General features: G+C 41.1%; 1 protein-coding gene across 1 annotated transcript; it reads right to left on the bottom strand.

The window, feature by feature from the left end:
• Nucleotides 1-1,075: 1,075 nt before the first annotated feature.
• On the bottom strand, nt 1,076-18,322 carry LOC143884751 (uncharacterized). The gene is made up of 5 exons (XM_077388509.1): nt 17,341-18,322; nt 17,142-17,209; nt 15,213-17,012; nt 4,625-4,757; nt 1,076-2,194 (listed from the first exon to the last, which is right to left on the bottom strand). Exons 1-5 carry the CDS (start codon nt 17,495-17,497, stop codon nt 1,497-1,499), a joined length of 2,856 nt encoding a protein of 951 aa, XP_077244624.1. The 5' UTR covers nt 17,498-18,322; the 3' UTR covers nt 1,076-1,496.
• Nucleotides 18,323-19,616: the final 1,294 nt, after the last annotated feature.

The following is a 19,616-nucleotide window of genomic DNA, read 5'->3' as shown; positions in this document are numbered from 1 at the left end:
ATTTAAAACCATGCTCCCAAGTAAGAAAAAGGGGCGAATATATCATTTCTCGGTTTATATCGTCAAAATATGTGAGCCCCATTGTATTTTTTCCCAACAACGTATTTCTATGCAATGGATGACTTAAATTACTCAATTGTTGATCCCATCGTCGATAAGGGAATGTCCCAAAAACCTTATCAAAACCCTCCACAAATAAGATGGATTGAGTGGAAAACTGATATATGTAGTCTGAATATTTGTTTTGGCATATTTAAAGGGAAATGATTTCAGCACAACTATGTTTTGATACATGCGCTCATGTATCTTGTATTTTAGCATTTAATTGGGGAGATGATATTTTCACCCTTTACAGCAAGGGGGGGTGAAAATATCATTGCCCTTTAATCGTCATGTAAGTGCCTTTTGGGACCGTGAAAACCCTTTTACGGCTCATTAATTAAATATAAGAGACAAGAAACATGAGGGTCATGCATCGAAACATGTTTGTGTTGAAATCATTTCCCTAATTAAATTCTGATTCTTATTCCGATTCTCTGCAGAATGGAAAACATAAAATAAAACTTATTTCAATAAAAAAAATCCAATAGAAATTTCATTCCACCCTATTATGTGAAACAAAATAACAACTCTTGGAGCAGGAAACTGATTCCGACATGTTTTCACCTTTAATTCTGCCCCGGTGAAATTCCTATCCCTTGATTCGGTTCATTTTTTATGAAACAATCGCTGAAATCAGAATGAGTTGCCGATTCCTATTCTTGATTCGACATTCCAAATGCGCTTGCTCCGGTCAGAAAAATTATAATGTCAATACAATTAGATGTAAGGAGTTTCGGAAATATTTTTCAAAAAGTTGACTTTGGCTAAATCATAACTCTTGATGATCTAATTAACTGGTACATTAAACACTAACATGGGCTATAGATTTTATTGATTTACCCCCACTGCAAGCAGGGCAAAGTCATTCAAAAGCAACCGAAGTGGGGCGAGCTTCACAGTACAAGCCCAATCAGAGCTCCTTTATAATCTCCCCTCTTAAAATAGTGCATCTACAGAAGTTCAACAGGACGCATATAAAAGATCTTGTATTAATTTGGCTTCCACAAATTAACCACAACTGTAAGTACACTGTTCATCAAAGAACAGAAAACCAACACCAACACTTTATAACCCATTCAATAATAGCCCATCAATTTGTACAAAATCCCACCCTTGGTTAATAGATATATACTTCCATAATTACAAGGTTAACATCAGAATTCTGCAGTTCCAATACAAGAAAGACTCACTGTGTTCTGTAATTAAATTTCCTTGACTGCTGAACTCAAAATTGTGGCAATTGACTTGAGAAGAACCCATCCCCCATCGCCAAAGATTTATTGCCATCTCAATGAGCAAAATCTGAATGCAGTTCAACAAGAAAGACTGATTTTTCTGAGTTGTGTAACTAAATTTCTCAGAGGCCGACGAAACTCAAAATAGTGGCAGCTGACTCAAAAAGAACCCACCCTGCAATGCCAAATGTCCATTACCATTTCATCTACCAAGATCTGAAATATGTCTGCCTCAATTTCAATACCCGTCTCAAACGCTTCAATGTTAAAATCTGTCCAATTGCCAAAGGATTTGCTCATGTCCCTCTCTATTATGTCATCCAAAACTTTCCCAGCCAAATCCCTCCACCTTCTTATCTCCTCATAAACTTCTCTTGTCAGCTTCTCGCTACTAAAAAACAAGGGCAGTTTACTCCATGCCCTAAAGCCAGATTTACAGTAATGGCTATATTTTGAATCCAAGCACTCTATCATACAGTCAAATAGAAACCTCCTAAGTCGGGGTTTGTGCTTGTTCTCTGTGAAGCATAAATTCTGCATGGGACTTCTCCACAAAGAGTCAGCGAGAGTTTCCAATATCTCAAGGAGAATAGTGTCTACAAAAGAGTCTCCGATTCCATCAACACCACATAATGCAATGTTCTCAAACAACAGTTCAGCATTTGAAATAACTTTCCCCACCGAAGGATTCATACCATGCTTCCTGGAAATATTGTTAACTGGATCTGTGTTCTTTTCACTTCTAACAATTCCTGCATGCACCGAGGTTGCAGAATCCGAAAGATCAGGGTCAAGATCGGATGGTTGTTTTCCTGTTTTCTCATGGGATTGCTCCAACTGGTCGTTCAGCTTGTGTCCTGGAAAAAGAAGCTTGTGAGATGACTGAAAATTTTGGTAAAGACTAAATATGAGCAATCATGTGCATCCAAGTGTTTTCTTCAAGTGGAAGGATACAGTGCTCAGCCTGAGCAAAATAGCCTTTTTCAAGCCAGCAACCCTAATCACAGAGCCCATTACTCGGGGATCCGCAACTCAATGTCGGCAAGAATAATCTCACTCACTGGAAGAAGTTAGGTGTCCGGTATATCTAGCACTAAATATAGGGAAACAATATCCAAACTCCCTTGTTCTGATAATGGCGCTCCAATTGGCTATGTGAGGGCATATCTTAGGAATTGCAACAGCCTTTGAAAGCAAAGTAAAAAAGTATAAAATAAAGAGTGTAGTGCTATTATTGAAACATGGGAGTGTTAATATCAATGATCCAACCATTGTGATTGACGGGTGTAAAATGCACGGCTTATAAAGTTTAAGAAAAATGGTACCGAAATCTTGACAAATGAGAAGGTTAAGATTTTCCATCAGTGATTATTCATGATAGGCCACAGGAAATGAATGGTTTGGATCACCAAACTGCTATAATCTGCCAGCCTACTCGTTTTGAAAAATGCCCTTGGACACCATATAATTCCTCATATATAGCCAACAGTCACATTGGCTTGAATTATCCAATGGGGAAGAATTTTGGGTTATGACCCATTCGCTACGGAGCAACCAGAAAAACGGGTTGGATCGTAAAATGATGAGGGTTGCTAGCCTGCGCAAATGAGAGTATAAATGCCATTCTGCTCAGACCAAACATTGCATAACTTTTTCTCTGTTATTTCTAAGGTTTTTCAATTTCAAGAAAATTGAATAATGGCCCCACCTTTACAGCTGTTGCCAAGAGCAGATGCTGTCAAGCATTACTATCGTTCACTTTTTTGTAATTTCAAAAATTAAGTTTCAGAATTTTCAACGGAAGGGTACTGTGGCCCTGTACATGAAATATGACTTCGTAAAATGAAGATAGAAATCTCAACGAAATTCGGAGCATTCTACATGAAGACCATTAGCTTGGTCAGGAGCATTTTCCCAGCTGAACAAAACAAAATGATATGTTTTTCTATTGAATTTTCCACATCCACCAGATTTGTCACACAATTAAAACTCACCAAGCCAATCAAGATATCAGCTGGACATTCTGGTGCTATCAATTATCAACTGGGTTAGAGTTGCATTTAGTTTTTAACTAGGAAGTGCCGTTTAGTGCAAGAACATGCGTATAATGCAACAACAGGTGCTAACACCTTCACCAACACTGTTAAAAAAAATGCAACAGGTGTGTGTGTGTATAACAGCACGGGCCCCACTTTGTTTCTAGTCGATCGGCTGGAAACACTTTTCCCATATATATATATATATGGAATTGCTAGCGTCCATGGCAAAAGGCATTTCGGGGCTGGTTTTTTGCACGTCAGACTATCCACCTCGTGAATGGAGACAAAAGCTGTTGTCTCCATTCACGAGGTGGCTGGTCTGACGTGCAACAGACCAGCCGTGAAAAGCCTTTTGCGATGGACCTTAGCAAATCCCATATATATATATATATATATATATATATATATATATATATATATATATATATATATATATATATATATATAGAGAGAGAGAGAGAGAGAGAGAGAGAGAGAAATTATATGATGCCCGACAGTCAAAATAAAGGGCAGAGAGAGACAAAATCTCTCTCCCTTGATTTTTAATCCAAGGGAAAGCACCGCTTTTTACTTTTCCTTGGATCAAAAACCAAGGCAGCCATTTTTGTCTCCTTCCGCCATTTACATTTTGACGGTCGGGCATCTTATAATTTCTCACATATATATATATATATATATATATATATATATATATATATATATATATATATATATATATATATATGAGGAATGCTAGCATCAAGCAGCAAGAAAGCCGCTTGAGGCTAAGCGGGATATCATTGACGCACGTGGCATAGTCAAGACTCAAGACTGATGAATCGGTGCTTTCATTTATTTCTTTTCTCTCCTCGATCTGCGGGACAATTACTCTCTCTCTCTCTCTCTCTCTCTCTCTCTCTCTCTCTCTCTCTCTCTCTCTCTCTCTCTCTCGTCCGCCTACCAGAAACACATGGGTCCCACCTTATTTGGGTGATTCAAAGCATTCATTTGATGAGCCCTGACATAGAGAGGGTGTCCACAAAAAATCAGCTCCATAGGATGATCCTATGGAGCTGCTTTTTTGTGGACAACCTATCTATGATGGAGCCTATCAAATGAATGCTTTAGATCACCAAAAAAAATGTGGGACCCACGTGTTTTTGGTCGGCGGACTAGAGAACGATCTCTAGTCGGCAGACTAGAGACATCTCTCTCTCTCTCTCTCTCTTCATTTACATTTGTTGTTTAAATGGAGTGGCTTTTTCATACCTGAGATGCTGTCAAGACTCCCAGAAAATAAACTGTCATTTGAAAAAGAAGCATTGAGAATCGACGTTGGACTGGGATGATCACAATCATTGGTAAGCAGAATTCGAGGAGAAATCCCTGCCTTTGGGTCCACCTGAAGACAATAACCACCAAAATTAAATTTGAAAGTGGAAATGTTTGCCAATGCAATTGATGTATTTAAGATCTACCCAATTCCTGTCTGATGAAAAAAGATAATGGAAATGAACATAATGCACACATGACTTCCCTGTAATATGTAAGAGTCAAAGTCAAAACCTACATAATAAAATAAGCATGTAAAAAACTTGACTTCTTGATTCACACATAGACTTCTTGATTCACTGTTGTGTTGTTCGCTTAAGCCAAACCCTATACCTCCAAATTGGCATATTGTCTCATACAGGTGACTGAAGTAGCTTTTAGCACAGCCATCTGACTTCATACTAACTGATACCAGATGATACACTGATATACTGTGTTCCTTTATTAGTTTCACTCCTTTGCAAGTCTCTGTGACCCAAGTGCAGCTAAGCCAGTGCTAGTGACTTACAGCCCACTCCACCACTAACACAGCCAGCTCTTTGCTGATGCACCAATGCTTTGTTCCTCACCTTGGTTGCTACACATAGATTCCATCCTAAAAAGTCAAGCAGTCAAGCTTTAGGTATCTCACCCTTTGGGCATAGTTTCTCACCCTTATGATATACTCCCATGAGTGACTCTAACATTCTGCTTGAAACTATGCATTTATAACCACACTATTTTGCATATTTGTTCAATATCTGATAACCATGTTCTGATTAAGTTAATTAACATTTTTTAATGGTTAGATGCATAGTTGTCAAACTCTTACGAGTCGTACGAGTCAACTCTTGAGTCGAGTCGAGTCACCGGGTTTTCGAGGCGAGTCTCCCATGCGAGTCGCCTCTCTTGAAGACTTTACGGGTTGTCTCGTGACTCTTACGAGTCGCTACAAGTCAACTCGGACAACTAAGACTCTTACGAGTAGAATCGAGTCGTCGTGCCTGGGCTTTCTTGTTTTGATGGTGGAAAACTTGGAAGTTGGAACATAGAACTTATTTTTGTGCATGCAAGTTACAAGCATATAGTTATTTACTAGTATTCAATTTCATGCTATGCATAGGTGTAAAATGGTGTGCCCCACGCCATCAAAACATGAGATGTAAAATGGCAGGTTCCAGTCAAATGCGTAGGTTTGTGTAGGGATGATGGACACCACCTCCTCAATAACAATCGGGGTAAAATGCTGGGCCCCACCTTTGGAATTAGTTTGGGTATAAACGGTGGGCCCCACCCATCCTAGGTATGGTCATTAACTAATGGGCACCAGCCCATTATAGCATGAGGTGTGAAATAGTTGGTCCCACGATATATGCATAGGTTTGGATAGAGTCGGTGGGCTCTCCGGATCAAGTGTAAAATAGTAGACCCTACCGATGCTATTCTTGGGTATAGAATATGAGCCCCACCCTATCAAAAGTTCAAAACATGGTGTAGGAAAAATACTTTCCAGGAAAAGCTTTTCCCGGAAAAGGCAGATGCCATTTGGAAAGTTACGTGCTTAGTATATATTATTATTATTATATATATAAATTTTTGGCGTAGTGCTTTATCTATGTGCAATTGGGTAATATTTTTACATGCTTCATCTTTTGAGATATAATGATTTTTTTTATTTTTTATTTTTTTGGAGATGGTAGATATAATGATATTTTTTTCAACTAAATTTCTGTTCTTGTCAAAAACTCTTACGAGTCATAAAATTAAGAAATCGAGTCACGGGTTGACAACTATGGTTAGATGTCATAAATAGAAGGAGAATAATATACAAAGCCGACCGAGAAGGGTGACTACAAAGAGTGAAGATAAAGAAAATACAAAGAGAACAGAAAGAAACAAAAACATCATGCGGGGCAGAAAATCAAAAAGTTCGAGCTCTTGCTTCCCTGCACCCTCCCTAGCAAGCTTATCTGCCTCCTCATTAGCAGATCTTTTACGTGCTGAAAGTAATATTCGCCCCTCTGATGTGATCCCTGATCTCATCCATCCAACTCCCAAATCTCCAAGGGCAGACTTATTTCGCTTTAGCCACCCAATGACGTTAAGGGAATCTCCCTCCACAATTAACTAGTCCAAATCCAAGAATACCGCTAGCCTAATGCCCGGCAAAGCCGTCCTGATTTCTGCCACATTAGAATACGCAAAACCAATAGGGCCTGAAAAAGCCCACACCGTACCCCCCTCCTCATTTCTAAGGAGCCCGCCCACCCACGCCCGAGAGTCCAGCATTGCCAAAACAAGACGATCCAAAATTAAGTTTGAGGAACCAGGGGGCTGAGGGGCCCACTGAGGGCCACCCAACTTCGTGTGATCACTACAAGAACACACCATCCTCCAACCTTGCCAAAGATTATGAGCCGAAATAAACTTAACTAGGGAGAGCTCTGGCCCAATAAATAGTCAACGCAAACATAGTGGAAGTATGGAGATTAATTAACATTAGCCTCAATGTTGTACCTCAGTAATGGTTTATAAACTACATTGTTTCTGCATGCTCGTACATGTAGAAACAATTAAATGATTGAATTTTGATAAAGATAATATGAACTCTCTCTCTCTCTTTCTCTCTTTTGCAGAACGTAGGTTGAGATCTTTACTGGATGGGACCCGCACTCTTCTCATTCAAATGCGGGTCCCTAAGACCTATTATTGGGGTGATACCCTCCTCACAGCCTGCTTCCTTGCCAATAGGCTTCCTTCCTCTGTCCTTAGTGGTTCATCCCCATTCATCTTGTTACATCTCCAGCATGACCCTTTTCCTCTCACCCTTCGGGTCTTTGGTTGTGTGTGCTTTGTCCACAACCTCGGCCCTGGATTAGATAAATTGGACCATCGCGCTGAGCGATGTATCTTTCTTGGGTATTCTCGGACCCAGAAAGGTTATTGGTGTTACAGTACTCGCTTACGAAAGTCATTTGTCTCTGCCGATGTCACCTTTTTTTAGTCCAAGTTTTACTTTAACACTCCTCATGAGGATCGTCCCGCATTTCTTGATTCGGACATCCCGCTTCCTCGTCTAGCTCTTCCAAACCCCATACCTAGGGGTGCAACTCGAGTGGGTCAGGTTCGGGTTGGCCTCAACCCGACCCGAGCAACCATGTACTCAATTCGAACCCAACCCGACCCGAGTTGCAACCTAACGAGGTTCAACCCGACCCGAACAACCCTTTTTGCCAACCCGAACCCGACCTAACCCGAGTTCAACCCAACCCAACCCGAAATTTTAAGCTTAAAAACTAAAAAAATTATTAAAAAATTCGGGTTGAACTCGGGTCGGGTTGCCCAAGCCCTCAACCCGAACCCGAACCCGAACCCGAACTCAACTCGGGTTGAGAAAACCCAACCCAAACCCGACTTGAACTCAACCCAACCTGAGTTTTTCCCTGGTTGAACCCGCTGGGTTCGGGTTGAGCCCGCCCGAGTTGCACCCCTACCCATACCTCTTCTCCTTCCCCATCTCCTCCTTTGTCGGTCCCTGAGTCTTGCATAGCTTCTCCTTCCTCGGCTCCTCCTTTGCCGGTTCCTCCGTCTAGCACTATTTATGAGCCCTCCTCTTCATTACAGGCTCCAGAGGCTCCTCCTACAGCTCCTACGAAGACATATCAACGCAAGTCGAAGTCTACAACCCATCAGCCTCCTCCTGCACCATCGACATCTCAGCCGAAGATCACGACTGCCTCTTCTCTGGTACATGCAGATTCTCCCATTACCTCGCTACTCTTTCTCATAGTATTGCTCATCATATTTCCTCAGTTGTTTCCTATGACTCTCTGACCCCTATGTTTCGGAGTTTTGTATCTTCTTTGTCTTCTGTTTCTGTGCCACAGTCCTTGCCAGCAGCTCTTGATCATCCTGGTTGGCGTGCGGCTATGAACCTTGAGATGGAGGCCCTTCAGGCCAATCATACATGGGAATTGGTTCCCCTTCCACCTGGAGCTCGGCTCGTCGGTTGCCACTGGGTTTTTGCCGTGAAACACTTACCTGACGGGACAGTTGAGGGTCTTAAGGCGCGCCTAGTTTCCAAAGTTATACTCAAACATTTGGAGTGGATTACCATGAGACATTTTCCCCGGTTGCCAAAATACCATCTGTCAGGGTTCTCCTCTCACTTGCAGTTAACAACGGCTGGCCCCTACATCAGTTAGATGTGAAGAATACCTTCTTACATGGAGAGCTTATTGAGGAGGTGTATATGGAGCAACCTCTCGGGTATGTTGCTCGGGGGGAGATGTCCTCCTCAGTGTGTCGGTTGCGGCGATCTATATATGGCCTGAAGCAGTCCCCTAGAGTTTGGTTTGGCCGGTGTAGTGATGCTATCATGCACTTTGGCATGAAGCAATGTGTTGTTGATCACTCTGTCTTTAGTTATCAGTCGGGTGCTGGTTGTGTTCTATTGATAGTGTATGTTGATGACATTATCATTACAAGCAGTGATTCAGCGGGGATACACAAACTGAAGACATTCTTGCAGAAAGAGTTCTCAACCAAAGATATGGGACATCTTAGATACTTTCTTGGCATTGAGGTTGCCCATTCTACTAGAGGTATCTCTCTCTCGCAGCGGAAATCTGTGTTGGATCTTCTTGAGGAGACAGGAGGTATCTCTCTCTCTCTCTCGCAGTGGAAATATGTGTTGGATCTTCTTGAGGAGACAGGTTACCTTGGAGTGAAACCTGCCTCAGTTCCTATGGACCAAAATGTGAAACTTCTTCCAGAAGAAGGGGCTTTGTTAGATGATCCAGGCAAATACAGGACATTGTTTCCAAGTCTAGTGTCGAGGCAGAGTACCGAGCTATGTCCCATACTAATGGAGAACTCCATTGGTTACGTTCACTCCTATCTGAGATTGTTTCTCCCCATCTTCTCCAACTCAGCTTTATTGCGACAATAAGGTTGCGAGTCATATAGCTACCAATCCTATCTTCCATGAGAGAACCAAGCACATAGAGGTTGATTGTCACTTCACTCGCCAGCGAAGTCATAGAGGTGAGATTCATGTTTCCTTCACTCGGTCTGTGGACCAACTAGCGGATGTTTTCACTAAATCCCTTAGTAATGCAAAATTAAATGACATCTGTAACAAGCTGGGAATGTATAATATATACATTCCTAGCTTGACAGGGAGTGTTAGAAGTGTGTGTGGGTGTGTATTGTAGCCATAAGGGCATAGTAGTCTTTTGTAAGTTCTCTTTCCTATAAATACATAAGTGAGGGGGAGGATCCCTAACTCACTCTTTCTCTTCTTGCTCTTTCTTTCTCCCTCTTTGGTGGCTTTTAACATGGATGTTTCATTTATTTTTAAATATATAGTATCAAATTCATACCAAATCAATAAGAAATTAATAACCTGTATATGGATATGATTCCTGGCCTTGAAGGCAGTTGAGAAAGAATGTAAGATGCTGCAAACTTGGAAACAATATAAATTCAATCCCTAACCCTTAGCATAAAGTTTCAGTAAGGGTTACCATTTTTCTTCTAAAGAAAGGATTCTTGAGTCTCCATTTGCGATATATCTAACAATTGAAGAGGAAGAACCATGAGAATTCACCCCACTTTTCAACACCATTTTTTACTACTTCATGAATCCCAAATCCATGAGTTGCAAAGCCAGAGTATTTCTATCAGCATGCCTCGTTCATCATGATTAGGCTCATGTTTACATCATCTGAATCTATGGAATGCATTGTGGACTTGAAAGACTTTACTGGCAACAAGCCAACAACATTTGCTCTATTATTGACTTTCAATTGTTGTAGGAGTACTTCATTCCTACTCCTAATTTCTTCACAATTTCTCTTGACTTTCAGTTGATTCAAAATTTTTTACAGATAGATGACTCAAAACCTCAAAACGTAGCCGCTTAAGGCTCAATTTATAGAGATGCTCTTAAAGAAAGCCTCATCTTTGGGAATATAAACGGCTTCATGGTGATAAGCAATTAGTACTTCCAAACAGCATGGATAACATCAATAACATTTTTTGTGAATAATAAAATCATGAATCACATGTTGAATGGTAAAGAATTTCATTAATAAAGTGAAACCAACATGGAAGAAGACGCCACGACCGAGATGGTCAAGGCTAAGAGCAAATAGATGAAAACAAAAGAGAAAAATAGAAAAGACATAATACGGTGTGAAGATCCTCAAGGAGGAAGGAAATTTAAAAAATCTCAAGACTCTCCCTGCCGACCCCCTGCCCTTGCTAATCTCTCTCTGCCTCCCCATTTGTTGATCTTCTAATGTTCAGGGATTGATTTGATCGAAATTCCATAGCTATCGAGTTAGAGATCGGAGCGCAATATTGGCGCACAGAGGTGAGCAGACCAGGGGTCGGGGATGCGAACCGTTCAGCAACCAATCAGTGTATAGCGCGCCGGGCCGTAGGTTCCCCCCGGAGGAACCCCGGGCAATTCCTCCTTCTGCCAGTTCAATGTTGAGTAGAAAGAAAAGGGAAAGAAGGCAGACGGGCGAATCCAAACTCGAATCCCCATGCATGAAGCAGCACTCCACTATCACTGTACCAAGAAGTGATGGGTCAATAATCCTAATCCCTTGAAGAACTGCTCAAACCTCAGCCTCATTAGAATCTGCTATCCCGATGGACTCGATAGTTGCCAACCCGTGACGACTCGTGACTCGATTTCTTAATTTTATAATTCGTGACTCGACTCGACTGGACTCGTAAGAGTTTTTGACAGGAACAAAAATTTAGTTGAAAAATATAATTATATAACAAAAGATGAAGCATGTAAAAAATATAACCCAATAGCACATAGATAAAGTAGCCAAAAATATCTATCTATAACATATACTCAGCTCGTAACTTTCCAAATGTCATTCTCCTTTTCCAAGAAAAGTTTTTCCTGGAAAGTATTTTCCCCTACACCATTTTTGAACTTTTGATGGGGTGAGCCACATATTCTATACCCAAGAAATAGCATGGGTAGGGTCCACTATTTTACACTTGATCCGGTGAGTCCACCAACTCTATGCAAACCCATGCATATATCGTGGCACCAACTATTTTACACCTCATGCTATGATGGGGTGGGGCCCAATAATTAATGACCATGGCTAGGATGGGTGGGGCCCACCATTTTACCCCTAATGTTATTGACGAGGTGGGGTCCACCGTCCCTTCCCAAGCCTATGCATTTGACTGAAACGCACCATTTTACATCTCATGTTTTGATAGCGTGGGGGCCACCATTTTACAACCATGCATAACATGGGACTGGATACTAGTAAATAACTATATATTTGTAACTTGCACAAAAATAATGAAGTTCTAAGTTCCAACTTCTAAGTTTTCAACCATCAAAACAAGAAAGCCCAAGCCCAGCGACTCGACTTGGCTCGTGTCTTATTTTTTTGAGTCGACTCGCAGCGACTTGTAAGAGTCACTAGACGACTCGTAAGAGTCTTCAACAGAGGCGAGTCACCCATGCGACTCGCCTCGAAAGCTCAGTGACTCGACTCGAGAGTTGACTAGTACGATTCGTAAGAGTTTGACAACTAGAAGGCCCATTCCGTTGATCTGCTCTCGTCCTTTAGCAAACCACCTACTGACGTTGGTTCACAATTCCTCATGCTAGATCCATCAAAATTGAATTTTAATTGCCCAGGTCCTAGAGGTACCCAATCTTAAAGTCGGCTTCCTAACCTTTAACCTTTGTTTAGAAGCCATTAATATAGCTAGTTAGCTACATAAAGCACCTTCTCCCATAAAACCTCCAGAATGGGGTCAGCCTCATTAATAGAGAGGTTACGCTTGCTATTAAAAAATATTGTGCTATGGCTACTTCCATTTGCACAAATTTAAATTTAATGGCAAAGACATGGTGGGCTGAATCTGAAGAGAAACAGGCACAACCTGCTAGCTAATAGCCAAAATATGTGTTGTATTGGACTCATCACTCGTGTGACGCCGGTCAATTGATCTCATTACTCATCTGAAGCTGGACGCTGGTCAATATCAATTGACAAAGGAGGGTAATGAGGAAATGTACCAAAATTTGAATGACCGGCTACAATTGCATCATCCTGGTGATTTGCAACGCCATGGGAAGGCGAGATGTTAGGCTCCACATAACCTCTTTCCATTGGTTGCCTCATTGATCCGTTGTGGGCCCATCATAACATTGCATCTCCAACTTGGCCTCTCCCCACCATTTGCAACGGCATTGGAAGGTGAGATGTTAGGTCCCACATACTTGGCCTCTCCCCACCATTTGCAACGGCATTGGAAGGTGAGATGTTAGGTCCCACATACCCTCTTTCCTGCCTCATTGATCTATTGGGGGCCCCTATAACATTGCATCTCCGACTTGGCCTTTGCCCCACTAACTCCTTGCCCATTCCATGGTTGAGAGGGTGGGTCCCTACAACCTCAGTCGCAAGTTCCTTACCGTCACAAATGGTTCTGATCATCTTCTCCGACAATTTTCACCCTACTAGTTCCTATGTTGCATGGATTCGGATTCGTGTGTTGGGATCCGACACAGATTCAAGGTGTCGGATTCGGCAAACCCCAAAAATTAGGATTCGGATTCGGTAATTTCTAGATAAATAAAATTTTAAAAATTAAAAATAATAAATTTACATCTATATAGATATATGTATTTATATATATTCATGAAAATTTTGAGTGGAGGGTTGAGGCGTTAAAGTTCTTATCATGAGAGTCGAAGAAGGAGGAAGGGGATTGAGGCGCTAGGGTTTTTATTAAAAGAGTATGGCTTGTGCTTTCCCATAAAAAAAGTTCAAAAGAAAACACACTTCCAGGAAAAATATATTGGATTCGCATTTTAAAAGAGACAAAAATGAGTCAGATTCGCCTGAAAAAAGAGGACTCGTTCGGGACACGGCTACGACAAGAATCCGGGTGTGTCCCACGCGAATCGAAGTCCGATTCGGGTGCGGAGACGTGTCGACACGGATTCAGCATAGGGTGGCAAAGAATTCGTGCAACCTAGTTCAAACGGACAAAAATATTTGTTGATCCTAGGGTTTAAAGCAGAGATCCAGAGCTCTTCTCCAAAATTCCACAAACAGCAATGGGGTACCAACACTCCAACACCTACGACCTAACAGGAGCACTGAGAAAAGTCCACTCCGAGGACATGATTATGGCTCGGGAACATTCAAAGCAATTCCCCTCTTAGCCCTCCATTTCTAATTCCAATACATGCCCAGACAATTTTCCCAACTCCTCAATCTTGGATTTGGCACATGCATGGGGTGGAATAACATAAAAAAACAAAATCAACAGATTCTAGGAGGCTGCTGCTCTAATTCCAGCCTAAAATCACTTCATTGCTGTTGATTTTCTTTGGTGTATAAGGGGAAACAAATATTTAGGGACACCAAACGCCATTCCATAGTCCTCTCTGAGAGCACAACGACAACACTCAGATTACCTTCATCTCCATCATTTATTGATGATGCATCTACAGATATTATATTTGGAGCAAAAACTCTCTGTATGCCCTATTTTGGACAGAAAGGTGGGGCAAAAGAATGGTGATAATTATTAGAATTTTTCACTGTCCTCAGCAAGTCACATGCAGAGTTTCACAGGAGAGAACAATTTGTAACCATTAAAAAAAGTCGTATTATGTAGTATTCTCATTGACATGTAATCAGAAAATCATGTTCTGATAAGTTTTGAAAACAGGACAAAGTTACTTTTGTTATGTCGAAATACGTACAACGTTCAATAGCTATAATAGATCAGAATAAGCTCAGCATGAAAAATGCATGAAAACATATCACCTGAACCCATAAGACTTAATTGACTGACAAAAGATATGCCGTGAATCATGGACATTCTCCGTAACTCGCTTATTGACAGAAAAATCGTGTTCAAGTTATAGAATAGAAGCTTCAGCATTGATCAATAGAGTTGCTACTTGCAACCTGACAGTTAAAAAAATGAATAGTCTGCTTATATAAATTATAACACCAACTATTTCAATATATATATATATATATATATATATAGAGAGAGAGAGAGAGAGAGAGAGAGAGAGAAAAGTGCAGCTACACATACGTGTAGCTAACTTAGCTACACCAAAGTCTTAAAATACAGTGGGCCCCACATTGTTTGAGTGATGCAAACCATTCATTTGATGGGCCCTCACATAGATAGGGCGTGCCCAAAAAATCAGCTCCATAGGATCATCCCAACCCTACGAATTGTGGAGGCAAAATTGGACGAGTAAAAACCTTCACAAATCTATCAATTTTTGCCTTCACAGTTTGAAGGGTTGGGACGATCCTATGGAGCTGATTTTTGGGCACACCCTATCAATGTGAGGGCCTATCAAATGAATGGTTTGGATCACCCAAATAATGTGGGCCCACTGTATTTTAAGCCGTCGGTGTAGCTAAGTTAGCTACACATATGTGTAGCTTCACTTAACTATATATATATATATATATATATATATATATAATTGTAACACCAGCAAGGAACTGACCTGGCACTTTTTGTTTGTATTGAACATCTGACCATGCGCAAGGTTGTAGTGAGACTGATCTGGGCGATCATAAAACAAGCTATCCTTCATGCTGACACCAACACAATTGTCCCCTTCTGCAAAAGCCAACTCCCTTATTTTCTGTTCTAGAAGAGCACTCAAAGTGTCTCCTCTCAGTTCAGCTCCTCTTGGATATGATGAATGTCCGTTCTTTGCACCTGATATAACCTTTTCCCGTAGAGTACTACACATGAACTCACCTCGACCCTTACTCTTCTCAAGTGTATCTATCGAGGAAACAGATCCAATATCATGCCTCAATGGGGAACTAAACATGAAAGAAACAATATCAGCATCCTTACTGCTACTGGCAGCATCGCTCTGTACCTTGGTCCGAAACTCATTTTTCAAACTGTTCCGATTCATATAGCGAGCATTAAGCCCGGTCCCTTTTCCACTAATTACATCATTTCTAACACATCTTTCCTTTCCAGATGTAGAACTGCCAAATCCTATATTCTCTAACTGACTGGTGCTCATAGGTCTTCTTTTTCGGGCCAAGGTATTCACCCTTGACAAGGTATCATTTTTCTTGTCCCAAGCACTCCTATCCCTGCCAAATTTATTATCCAATACTTTGGTGGCTATCCTTGTTCGGGTGTGATTGGCAAGATTTCTATTCAAAGCTATATAGTCTTTGGCTCCATTAAAAGCGTCAGAAGATGAATCTTTTCTGATCTGGCGACTACACAACTTGGGCTTAGGGGGCACATTATCCTTAACTAGCAACACCTGATTTTGCCTGCGATTGTTGTACTTGAGCACATTTGATAATACATCCAGTTGGGGCTGGCATTGACGCCTTGTCACGCATTGATCCTGATCTTTTTGGAAATGAACCTTCCTATCTGTAAAATTTTGAGTTCTGCTCTGCGGATTAGCCTGACTTTTCAGAATGCCAATCCTCTCAGTGTCTGCATCTTTTTCTTGCACTTGGGACAATAAAGAGGGTTTCAGCTTACTCTTTCCCAACCCATGTGAAGAACTTTTACCGAGCTCTGAAGCACAAGATGTGAACTCAGGAACTCGTTCCTCGATGTTCGACCTAAAGTGCACGACATCCAGTAAATTACCACAGCTGCTGCACGACGATTGCCCCTTCAAAGATTTAGCAGCAAAGGGAATAGTGGGTTTTGTTGTTCCTTCAAATGTGTCTTGATCTTTCAGAGAAAGATGAGGAGAGGCCGAATAAGTAAGAGAACATTTTGCCCGATTAGAAGCATGCAACCCCGGTTCCAAAATCTTGGTAGCAGCGTCCATCAACCTAGCTGCATTTCTCCCGGAAAGTGTCCTAGGGCTCTTGATTGGAGACACAAGCTTATGGTGATGTTTTTTCGATCGGTTCAAAACACTCTTGAGCTGCAACGCCTCAGCCCCGAATCTAGACACAGGCCGCCTGTAAAAAAAACCTGTCCTCTGCAGCTTCAGGGGCTTGGACTCAAGTTTTCCCGGCCACTTTTCTGAATTCAGATCTTGATCATAACAAGAAAATTCAGAGGTTTTACCGTGATTATCGATTGGTTTTCCAAGTTCCTTTTCCTCATCACAGTAAAATTCGGAAACCAACACTTTCTTAGGTTTATCACGGTGCAATACTGGCATGGATTCCAAACCCATCAGCCTGGCTACCAAACCAGGAGTTCGCATCCCGTAGTTTTGTTTCGCACTAGGCGAAGAACATATCCTATCAGTTTCATGTTTCTTCGTGTTTGGAAAACCCCCACGGTTTTCATCGGCAATCTGAGGTTTATAGAAATGCAATTGAGAAATATGGCTAAATCAGACTATTCAAAAAAAAAAAATTAAACCAAACCCGGGAGGTTAAACCAGAAAATTAGAAAGCAAGAAATCAAGGAAAGGATCACATACCAAAAGAAGCTTGGCCATGGGTAACTTATCTTCGCCATTGAATTTCTTCGAAATCCGCTTCGAACGAACTAAATCATAATAGCATTGATAGGAAAAAAAACATACATTTTAGATTACTCTGTAAATCTGCATAAAGCAAAATAATAAGAGAAACTGAGAACAACAAACCCTAAGCAGCCTTAGTATAAATCACAGGTACCTGGTGGAAGCAGTTTCTTGGAGAAGAGCTTCTTTTTGGCTATTTTTCGGTTCCAATCAAAGAGCTGAAAGAAGATTCCAACACAACCACCAGGCCTTTGAGGCCGCTTCTCCGCAATCGCTAGGGTTGATACTGTTTTCCCTGAAGTTTCATTCATTTTTACTAAGAAAGAGGGGAGCGATGAAACCCTAGAATCGCTTCAGAAACCCTTAATCAAAACCCTAAGAATTTGAATATCAATTGAATATGAGGAAATATCACGATTTCCTCCAAAAACATCTCTGCGGAATGTTGTTCGGAGAACAACATGGAATCATTTTCTGTAAATCTCCCCAAACTTTTGAAAGAGAACGATTATTCAGATCATTCAAAGTTCCGGAAAGTAACTAAAATTTATCAACAAAACTCAAAAAAGATGATAAATTTATCAACAAAAGCTCCAGAAATTCCCAAACATTCCACAAAATCCCTGAAAACATCAAGCCACTCTAGAAATGCAAGACGAGGGCTCGGCAAGAAGCTTCGAAAATGGCCAAAACTTGTCCACTAAAATAAAATGAAGAAAAATCAGAAATGTCTGAAAAAACCTAAAAAAACTCGAAATACGAACGAAAACAGCGACTGGTCTGCTAAAAAACAGAGGAGAATAACACGCAAAGCTGCATTGTTTCAGAAACTTCGCAATCTCCCTGCGCTAGTTCAGGGGCGAGTGAAAAAGCAAACCCTAGGAATTAGAGAGACCCTAGAAAGAAGCCACCATGTGATTCTTTCTTGCGCAGAACGCGAGCTGTGAGTAGTCTCAATCTCGTCTGATTTGTACAGAGTACAGAGGTAGTAGAGAGAGAGAGAGAGATAGAGTGAGGGAGAGGGAGCTAGGGAAGAGGAGTGGCGTAGGATAGGACCTTAGGTGCGCATTTTAACAAGTAGAGACAAAATAGCTGTGTAAATAAAGTCAACAGGAAAAAAACATTTAAAAATGGAAAGAGGAATGAAGACAAAATGGTGCCTGTTACGTCTCTCTGGATGCTACAGTTTGATTTTGTTGTTCACGAGATGATACGGAGCGGAGTGCCTTTTTCAAAGGAAAAGAAGGGTGTCGATATCAATTTAATAAATGGATTCCACGTGAGTGGAGCGGGAGAGGATCGAGTTCATGAAAAGTCGTGATTGATGTTTAGAGAGTTGGGGGCTTTTTTGGTAGTTAGGAAATAGGGGATCAGATAACTAGGAAAAGTTCACGAAAAGCGGTGATTTTGTAACTATTTTATTCCTCTAGCGGGCCCATCACGTAGGCCATATTGCCAAATATCTCATCCCATGGGATCATGGCAATTCCCATGTGTCGGTTGATGGGCCCCACTGAATGGTCTTCTCCCACTTGTGACCAGGAGTAGGGCTGGCAACCGGGGGGTGTCGGTGCTGGATGTTGCATCCCCCGTCCCTCCCCCTCTGCGGGGGATTTTTCTCATCCCCGCCTTCTCCCCGCTGCGGGGAATCCCCGTCCCCTCAGCAGGGGAATATCTAAATCCTCATCCCCGCCCCGCACCCTATGGACACAAAATCCCAGCCCCCATCGCCGTCCTGAAATTGATGTTGGCACTCCCATGTTCTGAAATTTTCGGCTAACTCTTCTTGTCTTTTAATTTTTGAACAGTTGTAGTCGCTGATGACAACACACCAAACAAAACATGGCAGGGTCATGTGCTTTTCACCGTGCATGTCCTCTCTCTCCTCTCTCTCCTCTCTCTCCACACACTAATAGTAATAGAGTTGATTCCCCACACTAAGAGAGTTGATGGAATCAACTCTATTAGTGTGATCAATCAGACACAAGAATAGTTTGTTTGTTCTATTCATCTACATGATAGAGCCAAGATAGAGTTGAGAAGAAATAAGGGGGCTATTGAAAACTTTCAGTTTTATCTTACAGTTGAGAAACTCTATTTTGTTTTCTCTTATATGATTATCTAAGGTATCTTTAGAAAAAGGTAAATATCTTTGAAAAAGGTTTCTACTTAGGTGAGAAATATTTTTCTAACATAAGTTTCTAATCTTTAACTTTTATTTATCATTATAGGTGTTTCATTTCTAAGAATTGTAGACAAAAGACATGAGATATTGGGGAAAACCAACAAACCCCAATAATCTAAACCTACATTCACATCGGTAAGTTTATTTATATTGCGGATTTATCTACAACGATACTTTTAAATAATCTCATACCTAATCTTAATAATTCAATGCATTATCTTGCATATTGTATGATGATCAGATAA

This window comes from Tasmannia lanceolata, unplaced genomic scaffold (genome assembly GCF_043159265.1).
Source record: "Tasmannia lanceolata isolate RefF3 unplaced genomic scaffold, GAP_Taslan_0.1 ptg000008l, whole genome shotgun sequence".
Classification (NCBI taxonomy): domain Eukaryota; kingdom Viridiplantae; phylum Streptophyta; class Magnoliopsida; order Canellales; family Winteraceae; genus Tasmannia; species Tasmannia lanceolata.
The sequence above is the reverse complement of the archived record's forward strand: the minus strand, read 5'-3'. Positions and strand labels throughout refer to the sequence as shown.

Excerpts from the sequence above, each read along its gene's own strand:
- LOC143884751 (XM_077388509.1), bottom strand. The coding sequence starts at position 17,497 with ATGAATGAAACTTCAGGGAAAACAGTATCAACCCTAGCGATTGCGGAG. Across the intron at positions 4,758-15,212 it reads ATACAAACAAAAAGTGCCAG|GTGGACCCAAAGGCAGGGAT; the intron begins GTCAGTTCCTTG and ends TATTGTCTTCAG. Across the intron at positions 2,195-4,624 it reads GAGTCTTGACAGCATCTCAG|GACACAAGCTGAACGACCAG; the intron begins GTATGAAAAAGC and ends TTCTTTTTCCAG.